We start from the raw sequence: 19,282 nt of genomic DNA, 5'->3' as shown, positions 1-19,282 counted from the left end.
TTTAGTATTGATTTTTTTTGTTGTTAAGTTTTATCCATTTTTTGTAAGTGGGGTTTTTTCTATTTTGTTTCCAATATTGTTAATTAATTCTTCACTCTTTATTTTGGGGGGAGGGTTGGACTAATTTTAAATTAGATGATTAATGTTGTGTTATAATTATTGGGGGGGGGTTAATTTGTGTAGTTTAATGATGTAGTATTCTAATTTTTATTATCTTATTTTTTATTATTTCTTTAAATGTAATTTTTATTTTATTCATGTCATAAAATTTTAAATAAAGTTTAAAAAAAACACTACATTCTCCAATTATATACAAGCTTCACTGACGAGTCCAATTCCACCCCCTCCCATTTCACCCCCTCCCCACCCCATTTCACAAATACTGCATATGAAGACAAAATTACATGGTCTTTAGTTGAGAGCATCAACCTTGTTTATAGTTTGGACCTGATGGTGCAGGCAGTCTGTAAATTTTGTGAAAACTGTGAATGGTTGCAGCCTGCACCAGCCCCCAAAGGGACACTCACTAAATAAAACAGGAACTTGTAATAATACGAAGGACCTGCAATATTTATGGGGCTACCCCACAAGATCTCCTTGTGAGACTATTCTCATTACAGATGAGACAGAAAAATGGAAAAGAGTTATGCAGAGACCAGGACAGAACCCTATTAATTTCTATGCTGATTTACAGCAGGTACACAATTAATGAAGGTGATCAAACTCATTTGTTATTGAAGCATCAAGAACAGCAATGATTGAGGCAGCAGCCTTTGCACAACCAGTATCTGCACAGAAAGTAGAACCATTTGCCTTCACTTGTCCAAAACCCAGACCGCAGTCATTCATTCAGACTTTCAGTATGCTTTTGGGGGTGGCTCACAACTTTGGTGCATTATGGCAGTCTAGGGACTTCTTGATGGCAGTAGGTACATCTATCCAAAAAAGGCATTTATGTCCATAATCTGCTCAAAGCAATGAACCTTCCAAGGAAATAGGCCTTTGTCAAGTATGAAACCCATACTAATGAAACAGACCCTCTCACTCAGAGCAATCCAATGGCAGATGGAGCACCACTCACATTCTTGAAGTTCCCACTGAAGTTGCCAGCGAATGAACCAATAGCCCAGCAATTCCAGGCATGTCACAGATAAAACAGTGGTAGGCGGATGCCCCAGCCAGGGAACAACAGTCATGGGTTGAGATGGGATGTAAGACCCATCCAACCACTGGATTGTGGATAACACCAGTCAGTCAAATATGTGTACCACATGTATTTTACACTCTTGTTTGCTTGATTAATTCATTCTTGTACCCATCTTGGCAAGGAGGGAATGGAGGAAGTGTTATTGCAAACATGATGCCATCCAAAACAGGCAGCAGAGAGAAAGGCTGTATGATATGTTAAAAAAAATAAGCCTGGGAAGGGGATATCTTCGGCCCCAGGACAAATGCCCTTGCCAGATTGACCATTTTCGTGCTTACAACTTGATTTTATCGAGTTACCATGTGTCCATAACGATAAACGTTGTTTAATAATAATAGATGTTTTTAGTTGTTGGATGGAGGCAATTCCCACCACGGACAATACTGCTCTAACTGTGGTAAAGATACTATCATGGGAAATTATACTCCGGCTTGGTATGCCCAGGACAATAAGTTCAGACGACGGTCCTCATTTTGTAGCTAAAATAAACGTGGAACCGTGTAATCAATTGGATAGTCGGCAACAATTGCAGTGCTCCTATCATCCACAGGCAACAGGAATTGTGGAACAGGCTAATGGAATGTTGAAAAATAAACTCATTAAATTAACGGAGGAAACTGAACTAAATTGGCGGTAGGCAGGTCACTCCACGACCTCACCTGCAGAGATAATCCATGGGCGACTCCTGCGGACATCTTGCGGAACACAGTCCAGTAAAATCGCAGCATGTGATTTGCTGTCCCTGGGAGAAGAATTAATTCAGTCTGTCAAAGAACTAACTAATGTACTTCAGGTTTTACATTTGCAGGTACACCTCATCGATCGTGAGGAATTGGAAGAGAGGGAAAAAGGTCAACTCCGGCTTAAGCCAGGAGACTACGTCCTGATCAAGAACTGGGGTCAGTGCAACTATGGTGGAAGGCCCCCATCCAAGTGCAACTAACAACTCCAATGGCAGTGCTGGTAGAAGGACAGCCTCGTTGGATTCATCACACAGACTGTAAAGGGATTGGTTCCAAAGAAGAATAACCGGACTCTGCCAACAGTAGAAATGGATAAAAAGCCAAAGAGATTAGAGGACAATACAAATGAATGGCTGCAGTGAATCCTCATGGTCTTTTAGGGTGCTCTTGTCATTTTTCTGATTTTCCTATTAGTGGTACTTAACATGAAAGGATGTATAGAATTAAATCTCAAGGTAGGTTCACGATCCTTATGGTCTAAATGAGAATGGCATGAATGATATGTCCCTAGTGTACATTGAAAAGGAATGTGTCTTATTGCGGGGCCTGCACCCAATTACCAACCCACAGATGTCAGGGAGTGCCCCTAATAGTAAAGGTGAAGGTTGGTTCCATTATTGGCATGTAATACTACATTTAGAATGTAACATACATATAATACTTTAACTTTGCCAACTGTAAGGCAGAGAGATGCCACTTTGTCCAGCGCCCCTTACAGAGATGAGGCCCCAGCGAGGAACGAACTCGTGACCCCTGGTTTACCAGCATTCTAACCATTGAGCTATCGGAGCCTCGGTTAATACCATTTCATCAGATGGAACATCAGGTCTGGAAATGCCTCTCTAATTGGACTTTGAATATTATAAAAACACCCGAATGTTTAACAATTGGTATAAGCTCGACTATGAACTGACCAAGACACCCCCTTATTTTAAACTGAACAGGTACACTGTAGGGCAGTGGTTCTCAACCTTCTTCTTTCCACTCACATACCACTGTAAGTATTCCCTATGCCATCGGAGCTCTGTGATCACAGACAGAGCTATGTGATCCACAGCCTTATGGAAGAGGTCATCTCAGTCACATCCTCGCAGAAGGGCATAGAGGATCAGCAGAACTTTTCATGCCAAATTGAACAGCACTAAAGCTACAGACAGAATGGGCTTCCAAACTTCCTTTCCTCTATCACATAGGTTTTTGATGACGGCAAGCAGGAGAGTCTGAACCTGCTAATTCCCGTGGGCGAGCTGAAGGAAGCGACAGGAGTTGTGCATGGCTCTATGGGACTGGGTGGGCGAGGGCATGCTGAATACTGAACCAATGCAATACTGAACCTTCCCAGGATCAAACCTTGTTCGCACAACTAGGCTCTGTCCCCAAACCCATCCATTCCACACACACATAACTCGATTGTCTCTCCTTTTCCCTCCTCTCGCTTTCTCCTTCTCCCCCTCTCCCACCTTTCTCTCTCTCTCTCATTCTCTCTCTTTTTCTCCCACCTTTCTCTTTCCATCTTTCCCCCTCTCTCCCTCATTCTCCCACTCTCTCTCCCTCATTCTCTCTCCTATCTCTCTCTCTCTCTCTCTCTCTCTCCATCTCTCCCCCCCCCTCTCCTCTCTGCCTTTCTTCCCACCCCCCTTCCCCAATGGTTCAATGTCCATGTGCAGAAGACATTCAGGATGTAATGTACCAAATACAGGCAAAGGGGCTTTGTCCAAAATTCAATATGGTCTCTATTGTCCAAAATTCAATATGGTCTCTATTGTCCAAAATTCAATATGGTCTCTATTCCTCTATTCTCTCCCTCCTTCCCCTCTTGCTCTTAATATTTACATTAAACCTTCTGGGAGTCTGATCAGATGAAGACATTTGCATTTTTATGGAAAAACCTTTCCATGAAGGATACGAGGAGCGGCAAAGTCTAGCTGACTGGGACATTGCACAGCAATGAGGCCAGACCCATCCTTCACAACACCTGGGACCAGTAGAACCTTAGCACGTAGCAGCCTTAGTGTCCTTGTACTTTGGTTCCATACGCAGCCTGATGCAGTCAGACATAAAGGTAGTCATCATGATGAGGGCCACATTGGGTATGTCCTTGTCCCGGTTGACTGGCCAGGGTGGAGGGGTAGAGGATAGGCACACCTGTACCAAGTACAGCAGTATCATCTTCCACCAGAGGATACAAACCAACGAGAGGCCCTTCGCCTGCTCCAAGTGCAGTAAGGTGTTAATTGATGCTACACCAATGAATTTGCTCAAGGGAGAGACCATTTACCTGCTTCCAGAATGGTACAGAGCTCTCTAAGTCCTCCCATCTTCTGAGACACCAGGGTGAAATGCCAGGAACTAGTTCAACCCTTCTCCTCCAACCAATACAGGGTGCAACCAGGTCTGCCCGATGCCCAGGTCATGGGAATTTGTTCGAAGTGGAATGTGTTGTTGCAGTCAGGGGCAGCCACTCAGTTGGGGGGTGGGGGGGAGGGTCAGGCTGAGTAGGGGAATCAGTAGCCAGAGGATAGGTTTATGGTGAGGGGGCAAAGATTTATCAGGAACCTGAGGGATACATTTTTTTTTCTACACAGAGAGGGTGTTGAGTGTATGAATTGAGTGGCTGGAGGATTGGTTGAGGCAATGTTTCAGAAATATTTAGACAAATCAATGGACAAGATGGATTTAGTCAAGTCTAGTTTATTGTCATCTGATTGTAAATGTGTAACCTGATAAAACTGTGTTCTCCAGTCCTCAGTGCAAAACATACAGACACACAACCAGGCTTAACACACATACAGACAAACAATACATATGCAGGACAAGTATTTAATTAATATTCATAAATATTGTTTTATATAAATGAGAGTCTTGGATGGTTCATCAGAGCAGTTCCTTTGGTCATTTTTCTCATTGTGTTTTCACTTCAATCGGACTTTACTCAATCATACTCTCATTTTAAAAAAAAAACAACTGTGGTTAAGCAGGAAAATCTGCAGACACTGAGATTGCAATGCACCACCATGCTGGAGAAACCAGAGGCCATCCACCTATGACATCTCATCCCACTTGTTTATTTTGCCTTTTTACAGAGATGGTGCTCCGGTGAACTGCACCTCTAAGATGGCCAGCCCCTCAGACCTGCACAGCAGTTGCAGTATGACCTCTTCTGGAGTGGTCAACAAATTCCCGAACCTACGCCTCTGCACCCATTCCGCTTGCAAATTGATCATTGACTTCCTCATGAGAAGACCACAGTCAGTACAAATTGGAACCGATGTCTCTTCCTCACTGGTCATCAACACAGGCACTCCTCAAGGATGTATGCCCACTGCTCTACACGCTTGACACCCGTGACTATGGAGCCAGGCACAATTAAAATCCCATCTACAGATGTGCCAATGACACCCCGGCAGTCGGCAGAACCACAAATGGCAATGAGGAAGTGAACAGGAATGAGGTAGATGGACTAGTTGAGGGGTGTCACACCAACAAACTTTTTGGAGTTTCAGGAGGAGGAAATCAGGACACATTATGTGCTCCAAATTTCATTTAGTGTGAATCTCACTCTCAGGGCTAGTACAGGTTGCAAACATTCACAGCTGTGGAGAGGCTGGATGAAAACAAATAGTACAGACTGGACCCAAATTTGCTACTTTGATGAGGTGAAAGAACATTTGTTGCTTTTTTCCAGGGACACAGGTGGTGAGAGAGTCAATGTGAGGGGAACACAGAAAGAGAAAGCATTTCATTATTGACCAGGAGCCATCTCATGAACACTGAACTGGAATGACTCTGTGTGAAAATTGACAATTGAACTGATTTCCAAGTCAGGGGAATTATTGAGTCCCTCTGAGGCCAAAGGAAAAATCATTTCGATTGATCCGGATCTGGGTTTTGGAAGCATTGAGGAAGTAACGCATTTCGTTTTCCCTACCCAAGGAAAGGGGGAGTTATGACAACCATTCGTACAAAATGATATTCAAGCAACTTGACAAGGATTTGTGAGTTTTCAGTCACTCAGTAGCTCCTTTTCCACTGGCATCTCAGTTAATTGGCCATGCAGGGTCCTGGGATAGGAAGCCCTTTGTGCCACCCTGAACTGGGACACTAATTGCTTTTCCACTGAACACACTCATCCCTGGGGATTGGAGTGTTCTACCTTCAACTGGAAAGGGGTGACTTTCTGCTGTCCCTTTTCCACTGGTCTTATCAACACGCCAGCGTCAGCAAATGCCAGAGATATGAGTAGAGGTAGAGGTGTGAAATTACGTTATTTGATGCCGACATTCGGACAATGTTCCTTTTCCACTGGATCCTGACCCAGTAAGTTCCCATTTAATTCCTGGGACACAGTGCCAGTGGAAAAGGGGTTAGTCTCTCCCACCTCCTTTGAGATTTCTTCTGTGCATCAGTTTAAACTAAGACTGAAATTAGGAATTAATTTCCAGAATTGTGCTGAAGTGGTAATTGTTCAGGTGTCTCTCTCTCTCTTACACACACACGTACCTTTGTGCATAGTTGGGTTTGATTTGACTAATGTGTTATATTAATAGTAGTTATTAATAAATATAGTGTTTTAAAAAACTATAATGTTACCTTGGTGAATTTCTGTTGCTGTTTGTCTACAATGTTACAACGATCCAGACTTCATCGAGGGGTCAGCAGTGCAAAGGGTTAAGAATTTCAAATTTCTAGGTGTCAACATCTCTAAAGATGTGTCTGGCAGTCCAATGCAATCACAAAGGCGGCTCACAAACAGCTATAATTTGTGAAGAGTTTGAGTAGATTTGGTATGTCACTAAAAACTCTTGCCAATTTCTACAGGTGTACCATGGAGACCATTCTGATGGGTTGCATCACTGTGTGGTACAGATGCACAGGACAGGGAAAAGGCTGCAGAGAGTTGTGAACTAGGCCTGTGCCATCACGGGCATCAGTGTTCACTCCATCGAGGACGTCTATAAGAGGTGGTGTCTTAAGAAAGCAGCCTTAATTCTCAAGGACCCCCACCACCCAGGCCATGGCCTCATCACACAGCCACCATCAGGAAGGAGGTACAGGAGCCTGAACAAACACTAAATGGTACAAAAACAGTTTCTTTGCCTCTGCCATCAGATTTCTGAATGGACAATGAACCACAGACACTACCTCACTTTATATCCTTTGCATTCATTTCTTTGTTTTTAAATGTAATTTATTGTGATATTTGCACCGTGACGCTGCCACAAAACAACAGATTTCGTGACATGTTCATGACAATAAATTCTGATTCTGTTGGCCTGTGCTTCACCCCCACCTGCCTGCTTTCTCCACACACTTTGACGAAGGACTCAAGCCTGATTCATTGGTTATATCTCTTTGCTGCGTGACCTGCTGAGTTTCCGTGACAAAGTCTCCCCTGTGGATCCCCCTGGTCACTATCGATCAGTTGTAGATGCTGGAATCTGGAGCAGAGAAAAGTTGGAGGGACTCGGTGGGACGGGCAGTGTTCGTGGAGAGAAACGACCAGGTCGGGTAGATCATCATTTAAGGTGAGATGAGTTTATTATCTCACATATTGCACCATGTAGAAATGCACCAAATTCTTAAAGGTTGCAGCTGAAAAATACATAAAGAAACCAATGAGAGTAAATAAAGTGAATTAAATTGAAAGAGAAAATAAATACATGCAACATCACATAAGATATCAGGTCTCCACAGAGAGTCAGACCACTCCAATGCTCTACAAATCATAGTTGATGTCTTTAACAAGGCCTGTCTCAGGAAAACCCTGCCATATGACCATCAGCACGTAACCTACTGGACCAGAGGTCCCAGCACACCTGCTGCACCAAGTTAGGCCTAACGTTCTGTCATGGACTGCATTTTGGCAAGTTAGATTCTCTGCCTGTGCTCCCTCTGTTTTCATACAGACAGAGCCTAAAAAGAGAGATCAAGGCAGCCAGAAGGTGGTCACGGGAGGCTGAAGAACGGTTACAGGACTACCCCGAGTCAGTGAATTGGGCAGTGTTCAAGACTCAGCTGAGGACCTGAATGATTACACCAGGGCCGTCACATATTTGATCAAAACAGCTGTGTATGAGTGTATATCCACAACCAGAAGCTCTGGATGAACAATCACATTTGGAATCTGCTGAGAGCCAGATCGCAGACATTTAAGTTCCGAGATCCAGAACACAACAGAAGGTGCAAGTACAACCTATGAAAAGCCATCTCCTGAGTGAAATGGAGATTCCAGACCAGAATGGAAGCAACAAAGGATGCCCAACAACTGTGGTATGGTCGAAATAACCAAATCTGATGCAGTACCAGACATCAAAGCTTCACTCCCAGATGAATTAAATGCCTTCTACACCAGATTTGACCACAAGAACTACTGCGAACCCCCATCTCCCCTGATGATCTTCTACTGTCAGTATCAGAGGATGACGTATATCCCAGGAAAGCTTCCGGACAGATAACCTGGCTGAGTACCGAAAACCTGTGCTTACCAACTTGCCAATGTATTCACAGATATCTTCAACACCTCACTCCAACATGGTGTAGTATCTACCTGTTTCAAGCAGACCAGATTTGCACCTGTGCTCAATCAGAGTGTGGAAAAGTGCCTAAATAACTACAGACCAGTGGCACTCACATTCACAGTGATGAAGTGTTTTGAGTTGGTGTTGAAGCATATCAGCTCCTGTGAGTAGTGATATGGATGCATTCCAAATTGCTTTTCACATCTCACTGGTTCTACACAAAGCCCTGGAACAACTGGACAGCAAAGACGCATACATCAGGATGCTCTTTATTGACTAGTTTGGCATTCAACATCATAATCTCCTCAAAATAGATTAACAAATTCCGAGACCTGGGCCTCAACACCCCATTGTGTAATTGGATCCCGGATTTCTTCACCTCCAGACCAAATCAGGGAGGATTGGTAAGAACCATGGCATTGGCAATGACCTCGCACTCAATGTAAGCAAATCCAAGGAGTTGATTGTGAACTTTAAAAATGGAAAAATCAAGAGGTGTACAATCCGCGATGATTGAAGGATCAGAGGTGGGCAAATTTAAACTTTTGGGATTCACTATCTCAGAGAACCTTTCCAGGACACAACACACAAATGACATTTTCTCTTTTCTTTCTTTGGCTTGGCTTCGCGGACGAAGATTTACGGAGGGGGTAAAAGTCCACGTCAGCTGCAGGCTCGTTTGTGGCTGACAAGTCCGATGCGGGAGATTTTCTCTCTTTTTTATACAAATCTCTCTTGAGTACAATTTTTTTCCATCAGCAATATGTAGAAAGACCACAGGGAAAAGAATCTTGGGGTTGTACGTGATGTTACACATGTACTCCAACAATAAATCTGAACTTTGAGTTCAGAGTGCAGATGCAAGAGGTGGTGATTGACAGTTACCATGGGAATCCATAGAAGAGACAGGAGTAGGCAGGTCCAGGAGAGCCTTCGAATTTGGGGATAGTGGGGTTATGTGTGATTGGCGTGAAGGTGAAGTTAAATATGATGTCAGTTAAATGTGAGTTCTATCAAAGTCAGATACAGTGTTTTCTGGACTGCCACAGACAAAATACTGGAGCAACTCAGCAGGTCAGGCAGCATCCATGGAAGGCAAAAGACTGCAGGAACCCCACACTCAGAATAGCAGGAGCACAGGCTACAAGGAAACCCCCCCATCAACACAACAATCCTTAAATCTGTGTCCTCTGAAATGTTAACCCATGTGTCTGTACTAAACAAGATGCCCAAGTTAAACTAAACTGCTGCCCACACATGATGCACCTCCCTCCATATTCATGGGTCCGCCAAAAACCTACTACACCTGGTGGTCCGTTCCAGACCCTCACTGCTCACTGGGTAAAATATTTGCCACAAACATCTCCCTTAAGCTTCCCACCTTCCCCATCACCTTAAATACAGATACACACACCCTTTAGAGTGTGACGCTTTTACCAGAGAGAAAAGATGTTGACTGTCCATGATGAACTCTCTCTCTCTCCCTGTGTAGACACAATAGAGTGGAGTGCAGAGCGAACTGCTTCCCACACAGGGAGTAACTGAGCTCCCTGGTGGGCCTGCAGAGAGGAGGAATGGGGGGGGGGGGCAAAAGACAAAGGACATGGGAAGGGAGGGAGAATGGAGAGTAGATTTTCCTCTAGCTTTCCACCACCTTCATTCTCCATTCATAGAGCCATCCTTCCTCCATCTGCTTGCTGGTCTGCCTTCCCTCCCATTAACTCCGTCCTTTGAAACCATGTTCCTCCCCCTACCATTTTGTTCGGGCGCCTGCCGACATTTTTCCAGACCTTAATGAAGGGCTCAAACCCGAAACGTTGGTGATGTACCTTCATCTTTGCTATACAAAGTACACTGCTTGACCTGCGAAGTTTCTCCAGCGTTGTGTATCAACTTTATCCCCACGTCACTTTTCCAATGGACGTCAAAAGGATCGCCAACTTCCAATCAATTGGAACCACCATGACCAGCCAACGGTCCCATTAGAGCCCTGTCACTAAAAGACTACACACCACGTGACACCGTCCAAGTGTCAATCACGTTCAGTCGCAACTGGGCATGGGGCTCCCAGAGCTGCGATGGTGGGGACGGGGAAAGGGACATCCTTTGGTGCTGGTAGTGACGGGAATTCAGCCGCATCGGAGAAATGAGTAAAGTTAGAGGGCGGGTAATTGGGTCAGGGACGGCCCAACTTCAGGGGAGAGTGCACAGACCTGGATGGTGGCACCTCCGGCCGACTACAAAGCAGAGCCTCCCGGAATAGTCCACGTTTAGATGGAGTGAAACACGAGAGGATGTCAAATGAAACAACGTGATCGCGGCGATTAATTTTAATAAGCCGAGGAAAACGTTCAGCAAAACATTCTATACAAGGCAAAGCAAAGACCCCCTGGAGACCTGCAGATGCTGGGGTCGACGGCAGTTCGCCAAAGTGCTGGAGAAACTCAACAGGTCACGCAGCATCTCCAGGAAGTAAAAGCTGAACCACGTTACAGGTCTGAGCCCTTTGTCACGAATCTGCACAAATAGGAAAAGGTCTGAATAAAAAGGCGGGGGGAGGAGCACAGGATAAAACGTCAGGGGTAATAGGTGGATCCACGTGGAAGGGGAGAAGAGAAAGAAGCTGAGAAGTGATGGGGCGAGGACAGAGGGACCACGGAGGGTAGAGCTGACAGGAGACGGGAGGGAAGGGGGTGGGGAATTGGAGGGAAGGAGTCGGAGGAGGAGGAGGGAAAGAGAGAGAACGTTCCGGGACGTCGGTTCCCTTCACTCCCTCTGGATGCTGCGTGAGTTTCTCCGGTGCTTCCGTGTATTCGCTTCAGGTTCCAGCGGCTGTAGCTGCTTGTGTTTCTCCGATTGACGCTGTTGGACAACGTATATGATTTTAAAAAACTTTGTTAAAAAATCACAAAGCTGGGGAAACTCAGCAGGTCAAAAGGAGTAGTTTATATTGCAAAGATTACTGTCTGGAAACACTCTTGTTCTAATCCCTCCAGAATGAGAGGGAGGCTGGGAGGGGGGAACAATCCAAAATAGAGAGTAGAATTCTTAACAAGGGACACAGCCAAAGAGAAGATGTCCGCATTTCTACCCAAAACGCAACGGGCGTCTGAAACAGGGGGATCTTTCCCGCATTAACTGCAACGATGGCCCATGAGGCCTCGCTTTATGATGTCATCCCACACAAACACAGCGCCCGCCCACTCCCTCGGACCCGCCTCCAGGCCAATCACCACCACGTGTCCTATTCACCCCGTCGGATTTGCCAACGGAGACTGTCAATCATGCTCCCTCGCACCTGCGCGCTGCGCTCCCTGAGGGGGAGGGGGTCGCGCTTCTTTCTGCTCAGTAAATAGACAGAAATGCCGGAGGATCCCAGCAGCGTCCGCAGGAGGTAAAGATCTACTCCCGATGGGGCGGTCCTGAGCTCTTCTTCAGGAGCTGTCAAAAGCTGGTAGCGTCTGAATTAAAAGGCTGGGGAGAATCGGCAGGAGGAGGAGAACAGAGCAACAGACAAAAGGTGTGAATGAGATGTGGAGGGGAGGACAGGAGAGAGGGAAGGGGGAGGACTGGTGGGGGAGGGGGTTGGCTGTGTGGAAGCAGAACTGGGGGAACAGGGCACAGGGGGGAGAGAGAGATGTTCACGGGGATAGATGGGGGTGGGGTGGCTCATGGACACTGGAGAAGCTGATGTGAATGCCATTCGGCTGGAGGATGCTGAGGGACTAGAAGGTGGGGTCTTTTTTCAATTTTGCAGCCTCTTCATATCCAGTTATATTTCTTTTTCCGTTGGCCTGTCCTTCTCCCCCTGCCCATGTCTTTTATTCAGGTGCCTGCCTCCTTTTTGTGGTACTGCAAAGAAGGGCACGGCCCAAAGCATTGGCTGCTGCGAGATGTACTGAGCTCTTCCTGCCTTTTGAGCTTCTACTGCAAATGGCAGACTTTCATGTTTTACTGCAGCCACGTGATTGACCCTTCACTTGGATGGTGTCACATGGGGAGATCAGCAGTTAAGCGATAGGTCTCGAATGTGACTGTTAGTGGGTCAAGTTGGCAATCCTTCAGTCGTCACGATGGAAAGCTGACATGAGGATACATTTTACAGGCACGCTATTACAGCTGGTTTGACAGAGTAGTTTCTGGGCCGTTGAGGATTCTGGGTAACAATGTGGTCATTGACCTCCAAAACAAAAGCTTCCATGAGCCGTTGGCATAAAAATCTGAAATAATTCCTGCGCTCCTCAATTCTTCACGTGTTTACTAAAACGTGGTCCGTACAACAGTTAGTCCTGGGATCATAATCATTTCCTTGCTCTCTTGTGTTTGTTGCCCCTCCTCCTTTCCATCAAAACAGATCACCTTTGTTTCTCTGTGCCTTTCATCCACCATGTGTCTACCTGTCTACAGTGATCGCACTTCCACGGTTTGTCATGTTGCTGGTCATATCTCCAGCGTGTGTCATCCTGGAACATTGGCTGCAGAGAATGTCTTGCTCCCTCTCACTCCACCATCTTCTCTTCACAGGATTAAGAAAGCAGTGCATTTCCAGACAGGAAACTTCAGACAATGCCACGTTGTGGTCTGACACTCCGACTGGATTCCTCGTGACCAGCTTTATCGGTGGATTAGGAGACTGGGGATAACCGCACAAAGAAACCCTTCACCTGTTGAATGCGTGAACTGGTCTTCAGCTGATTGGCCAACATGGAGGGTCAGATGACCAGTGATACAGCAGATAAAACACTCCAAAGTGAAACATACGGTGAGGAGGGGGTTTCTTTGGACTTGCTGGAATTGCATCACTGCGCTCATGCTGAGGAGAGACCATTCCCCTGTTCTGAGTGTGGGGAGGGATTTGCCAGCTCTGACGCACTGCTGCAACACCAGTGTGTCCCCACTAGGGGGATTACATTCCTCTGCTCTGACTGTGGGAAGAGCTTTCAAAACTCCAAGGACCTGAAGGAGCACGGGTGTGCTCACCCTGGGGAGAGTCCGTTCACCTGCCACATGTATGGGAAGGGGTTCACCCAGTCCTCCAGCCTCCTGCAACACCAGAACATTCACTCCAGGAAGAGAGCCTTTGAATGCTGTGCGTGTGGGAAGGGATTCACTCAGTCCTCGTACTTGCTACAACACCAGAGAATTCACTCCGGAGAGAGACCGTTCACCTGCTCCCTGTGCGGGAAGGGGTTCTCGCACCCCTCTCGTCTCCGGGTACACCAGCGGGTTCACACTGGGGAGAAACCGTTTACCTGCTCCATGTGTGGGAAGGGGTTCTCTCAGCCCTCCGGCCTGCGGGTGCATCAGCGGGTTCACACCGGAGAGAAACCGTTCACCTGCTCCCTGTGCGGGAAGGGATTCTCTCAGGCATCTGGGCTGCGGGCACACCAACGGGCTCACACTGGGGAGAGACCGTTCACCTGCTCCTTGTGTGGGAAAGGGTTCTCTCAACCGTCTGGCCTGCGGGTACACCAGCGGTTTCACACTGGGGAGAAACCGTTCACCTGCTCCCTGTGTGGAAAGGGTTTCTCTCAGCCCTCTGGCCTACAGGCACACCAGCGGGTTCACACCGGGGAGAGACCATTCATCTGCTCCCTGTGTGGGATGGGGTTCTCTCAGTCTTCTGCCCTGCTGAGGCACCAGAGGGTTCACACCGGGGAGAAACCTTTCTCTTGCAGCAAGTGTGGAAAGAGATTTGCTCATTCCTCCTCTCTGCAGGCCCACCGGAGAATTCACACCGGGGAGAGACCGTTCACCTGCTCCGTGTGTGGGGTGGGATTCACCCAGTCCTCCTACCTTCTGATGCACCAGAGAATTCACACCGGCGAGAAACCTTTCACCTGCTACCTGTGCGGGAAAGGATTCTCTCGGTCCTCTGGCCTGCAGGCACACCAGTGGGCTCACACTGGAGAGAGACCATTCACCTGCTCCTTGTGTGGGATGGGATTCACCCAGTCCTCCTACCTGCTTAGGCACCAGAGTGTTCACACTGGGGAGAGACCTTTCATCTGCTCTCTGTGTGGGAAGGGGTTCTCTCAGCCTTCCGGCCTGCGGGTACACCAGCGTGTTCATACTGGGGAGAAACCCTACACCTGCTCTCTGTGTGGGAAGGCATTCTCTCGGCCCTCTGGCTTACAGGTCCACCAGCGGGTTCACACTGGGGAGAAACCATTCACCTGCTCTTTGTGTGGGAAGGGATTCTCTCAGTCCTCTGGCCTGCGGGAACATCAGAGAGTTCATACCGGGGAGAAACCATTCACCTGCTCTCTGTGCAGAAAGGGGTTCTCTCAGTCCTCTGGCCTACAGACACACCAGCGGATTCACACTGGGGAGAAACCATTCATCTGCTCCCTGTGTGGGATTGGATTTACTCAGTCCTCTGCCCTGCTGAGGCACCAGGGTGTTCACACCGGGGAGAAACCATTCTCTCGCAGCAAGTGTGGAAAGGGATTTGCCCAGTCCTCCTCTCTGCAGGACCACCGGTGAATTTTCACTGGAGAGAGATCATTCACCTTTTCCCTGATTGGGAAGGAGTTTACTCAGCCCTCAGTTTTGTAGGGACACCAGCAAGTTACAATGGGAAGAGAGAGCGTTATTCATGGACAGTCAACATATTCTCTATCCAGTAAAAGTATAAGTGTTTAAGGTGAGGGGGGAGGGAGGAAAGTTAAGGGAGATGTTGAAGGCAAATATTTTACCCAGAGAGCAGTGAGCGCCTGGGACAGGCTACCAGATGTAGTTGGTTCTTGACTGATCCATCAATATGGAGGGAGGTGGATCATGTGTGGGCAGCAGTTTAGTTTAACTTGGGCATCCTGTTCAGTACAGACTCGTGGGCCGAAGGGTTGAGGTTTCAGAGGCCACAGGTTGTTGTGTTGATGGACATTTTCTCTGTAGCTGCACTCCTTCCCATCTCTCCTTCTGCCCTCTTTCCCTGCTATTTTGAGTGAGTGGGGGGGCCTCCTGCCATCTATTGCCTTCCATGGATGTTGCTTGACCTTCAGGGTCGCTCTTGCAGTTTGCGTATCACTGCTGAGGTGACTGGTGGTGACCTCTGACCTGGTAGTGAGGTACTTGAGGAGTATAAAAAATGCAAGTAGAACCTCAAGAAATAAATCAGGGAGGCGAAAAGAAGACATGAGGTTGCTTTGGCCGACAATGTGAAGGAAATGTACTGGTATATTCAGAGCAAAATGATAATAAAGGACAAAATTGGTCCCATTGAAAATCAGAGTGGCTGGCTTTGTATGGAGCCAAAAGAGATGGGGGAGGTATTAAATGTTTTTTTTCATGAGTATTCACTCAGGATGTAAGTAAAACAAGCAGTGAGGTCATGGAACTTATACAAATTAAGGAGGAAGTGCTTGGCTTGCTGTCTTAAAGCAAATAAGGGTGGATAAATCCCGAGGTGCTGACAAGATATTCCCTCAGACCTTGAGGGAGGCTAGTGCAGTAATTGCAGGGGCTCTGGCAGAAATGTGTGAAATGTCCTATGCCATGGGTGTGGTGTTCCATTGTTTAAAGAAGGCTCCAAAAATAACCCTGGAAATTGAGCCTGACATCAGTGGTAGGTAAATTATTGGAAGGTGTCCTAAGAGAGAAGATATACAATTATTTGGATAACCAGGGACTGATTAGGGATAATCAATGTGGTTTCTTGTGTGGTAGGTCATGTTATAGAGTTTTTCGAGAAGGTTACCAGGAAAGTTGATGAAGGCTGTAGATGTTTTGTACATGGACTTTACTAAGGTCTTTGACAAGGTCCCACATGGAGGTTAGTCAGGAAGGTTCAGACGCTGGGTATTCATGGTGCTGGATTCGATGATGGCTGATGGGAGAAGCCAGAGAGTGGTGGTGGATGATTGATTCTCAGACTGTGACTAGTGGTGTGCCTCAGGGATTGGTGCTGGGACCATTGTTTATCATCTATATCAATGATCTGGATGATAATGTGGCAAATTGGATCAGCCAGTTTGCAAATGAAACTAAGATTGGAGGTGCTGTTGGCAGCAAAGGAGGTTTTCAAAGTTTGCAGAGGGATCTGGACCAGCTGGAAAAATGACAGCTGGAATTTAATGCAGACAAATGTGATGTGTTGCATTTTGGAAGGACAAACCAAGGAAGGACATACACGGTGAATGGTCGGGCATGAAGGAGTGCAGTAGAGCAGAGGGACCTGGGAATACAGATACACAATTCCCTGAAAGTGGTATCGCAGGTGGATAGGGTTGTAAAGAGAGCTTTTGGGAAATTGGCCTTCATAAATCAGTATTGAATACAGTAGGTGGGATGTAATGGTAAGGTTGTATAAGGTTGTGAGGCCAAATTTGGAATCTTGTGTGCAATTTTAGTCACCTAACTACAGGAAAGATAACAATAAGATGAAAAGAGTACAAAAAAGATTTACTTGGACGTTGCCCAGACTTCAGGAACTGAGTTACAGGGAAGGGTTAAACAGGTTAGGACTTGGTTGAATAGAGAATTGGTTGATGGACAAGAAGCAAAGACTACGAATAAATGGATTATTTTCAGAATGGCAGCCAGTGACTAGTGGGGTACCGCAGGGCTCTGTGCTGGGGCCACAGTTGTTTACAATATATATCAACGACTTAGATGTGGGAATAGATAGCAGTATCTCGAAATTTGCAGACGATACTAAGTTGGGTGGCAGGGTTGCTGTGTGGAGGATGCTAGGAGAGTGCAGAGTGATTTGAACAAGTTAGGCGAGTGGGCCAAGACGTGGCAGATGCAGTTTAATGAGGATAAATGCGAGGTTATCCATTTTGGAGATAAGAACAGGAAAAAGGATTATTTAAATGGTATCTGTTTAGGAAAAGGAGAGATGCAGAGAGACTTGGGTGTTGCTGTGCATCAGTTGTTGAAAGTGGACCTGCAGGTACAGCAGGCGGTGAGGAGGGCGAATGGTATGTTGGTGTTCATAGTGAGAGGATTTGAGTCCAGGAGTTGGGAGATCCTGCTGCAGCTGTACAGAGCCTTGGTGAGACCACAACTGGAGTACTGCGTGCAGTTTTGGTCGCCTTATCTGAGGAAGGACATCCTCACCATGGAGGGGGTACAGACAAGGTTCACTAGGCTGATACCGGGGATGGAGGGACTCGCATATGAAGAAAGGTTGGATAGACTAGGCTTGTATTCTCTGGAATTTAGAAGATTGAGGGGGGATCTGATAGAAACATAAAATTCTTAAGGGTTTAGACAGATTAGACACAGGTAAGTTGTTTCCACAGCTGGGAAAAACTTGAACTGTGGTGGGGGGGGGGGTCACAGTTTAAGGATAAGGGGGAAGTTTTTTAGGACTGATGAGGAAATGTTTCTTCTCTCAGAGAGTGGTGGGTCTGTGGAATTCTTTGCCACAGGAAGTAATTGAGGGTGGTTCCTTGTCAATATTTAAGAGTAGGTTAGATTTGGCCCTTGTGGCTAAGGGGGTATGGGCAAACGGCAGGAACTGGGTACTGATCAGCCATGATCATATTGAATAGTGATGGCTTGATGGGCCAAAGGGCCTACTCCTGCACCTATTTTTCTATGTTTATATCCTGAGGGGAAATTTGATAGAGGTATTTAAAATTATGAGGGGGAGAGAAAGAGTAAATGTGGGTAGGCTTTTTCCACTGAGGGAAGGTGAAATACAAACCAGAGGACATGGGTTAAGGGTGAAAGGGGAAAAGTTTAGGGGGAACTTCTTCACCCAGAGAATGGTGGGTGTGTGGAACAAGCTTCCAGCTGAAGAGGTGAATGCAGGTTCATTTTTTAACATTTAAGAAGAATTTGGACAGGTACATGGATGGGAGATGAGTGAAGGGCTATGGGCTGGGAGCAGGTCAATGGGACTAGGGACAAAATGCTAGACTAGAGGGGCCGAGGTGGCCTGTTTCTATGCTGTAATTGTTCTATGATGCCTGCATGGTTGGGGTTTTGTGAGGTATCATAACCCTGCCAGGAAACCTCAAAATCATGTGTTGCTGGACAAATACCCTTTGGTGTTTGCAATTGATTAAGTTTGAAACTCGACGCTGCAACCTCTGGATTTTCAGATGATGAGGATGTGCAGATGCTGGGATCTAATACAGGACACAAGTGCTGGAGAAACTCAGAAGGTCACGCAGCATCCATAGGGAGTGAAAGGCAGTCGACATTTCGGGCCTGAGCCCTTCCCCAGGAGTGCTGAAAACGAGGCAGACCCCTGAATAAAAAATGAGGGGAAAGGGGTGGTGGGGGAGCATGGTCTTACAGGTGGGAGGGTAGAAGAGAGAGACACTGAGAAGTGATGGGCGGCGGGGAGTGGGCTAAGAAGGCTCCCTGATAGGAGATGGAAAGCGGCTGGGAGCTGGAGGAGAGCAAACCGAGGGAAACTGATGATGGCACTGTCTAGTTGGAGAGTGATGTGACAGAGTGCAAAATGCAGTGCACATAAATGGAAGAACCCAGCTGGACACACAGCATTCACAGGAAGTGAAAGGCAGTCGACGTTTCAGACCTGGGCCCTTCATCGGGAATGTGGAAAAACAGGCAGTCATCTTAATGAAAAGGAAGGAGGGTCGAGGGAAGCAGCACAGGCGAACTAATAAGAGGTCTTAGGTAGATGCAGGTGGGAGGGGTGAGAAGTGACGGGGGGGGGGTTTCTCTCTGACAGGAGAAGGCAGGGAAGGGGGTGGGAGCTGCAGGAAAGGAGCCAGAGTTGAGGGCAAGAGACTCGGAAAAGGGGGCTAACGGATATTGGAAGTCAATGTTCATGCCATCTGGTTGGAGACTGGAGACAGAATATAAGGTGTTGTCCTTCCAGTGTGCGAGTT

The 19,282-nt window shown here is 46.8% G+C and overlaps 1 protein-coding gene across 1 annotated transcript; it reads left to right on the top strand.

Annotated features, from left to right (window-relative positions):
- The first annotated feature begins 11,646 nt into the window (after nt 1-11,646).
- On the top strand, nt 11,647-17,716 carry LOC138764679 (zinc finger protein 229-like). Its single transcript, XM_069940898.1, has 2 exons — nt 11,647-11,862; nt 12,993-17,716. Exon 2 carries the CDS (start codon nt 13,173-13,175, stop codon nt 14,952-14,954), a length of 1,782 nt encoding a protein of 593 aa, XP_069796999.1. The 5' UTR covers nt 11,647-11,862; nt 12,993-13,172; the 3' UTR covers nt 14,955-17,716.
- Nucleotides 17,717-19,282: the final 1,566 nt, after the last annotated feature.

This window comes from Narcine bancroftii, chromosome 5 (genome assembly GCF_036971445.1).
Source record: "Narcine bancroftii isolate sNarBan1 chromosome 5, sNarBan1.hap1, whole genome shotgun sequence".
In the NCBI taxonomy this organism is placed as follows: Eukaryota; Metazoa; Chordata; class Chondrichthyes; order Torpediniformes; family Narcinidae; genus Narcine; species Narcine bancroftii.
Note: the sequence above shows the minus strand (reverse complement) of the source record. Positions and strands in the feature narration are given on the sequence as shown.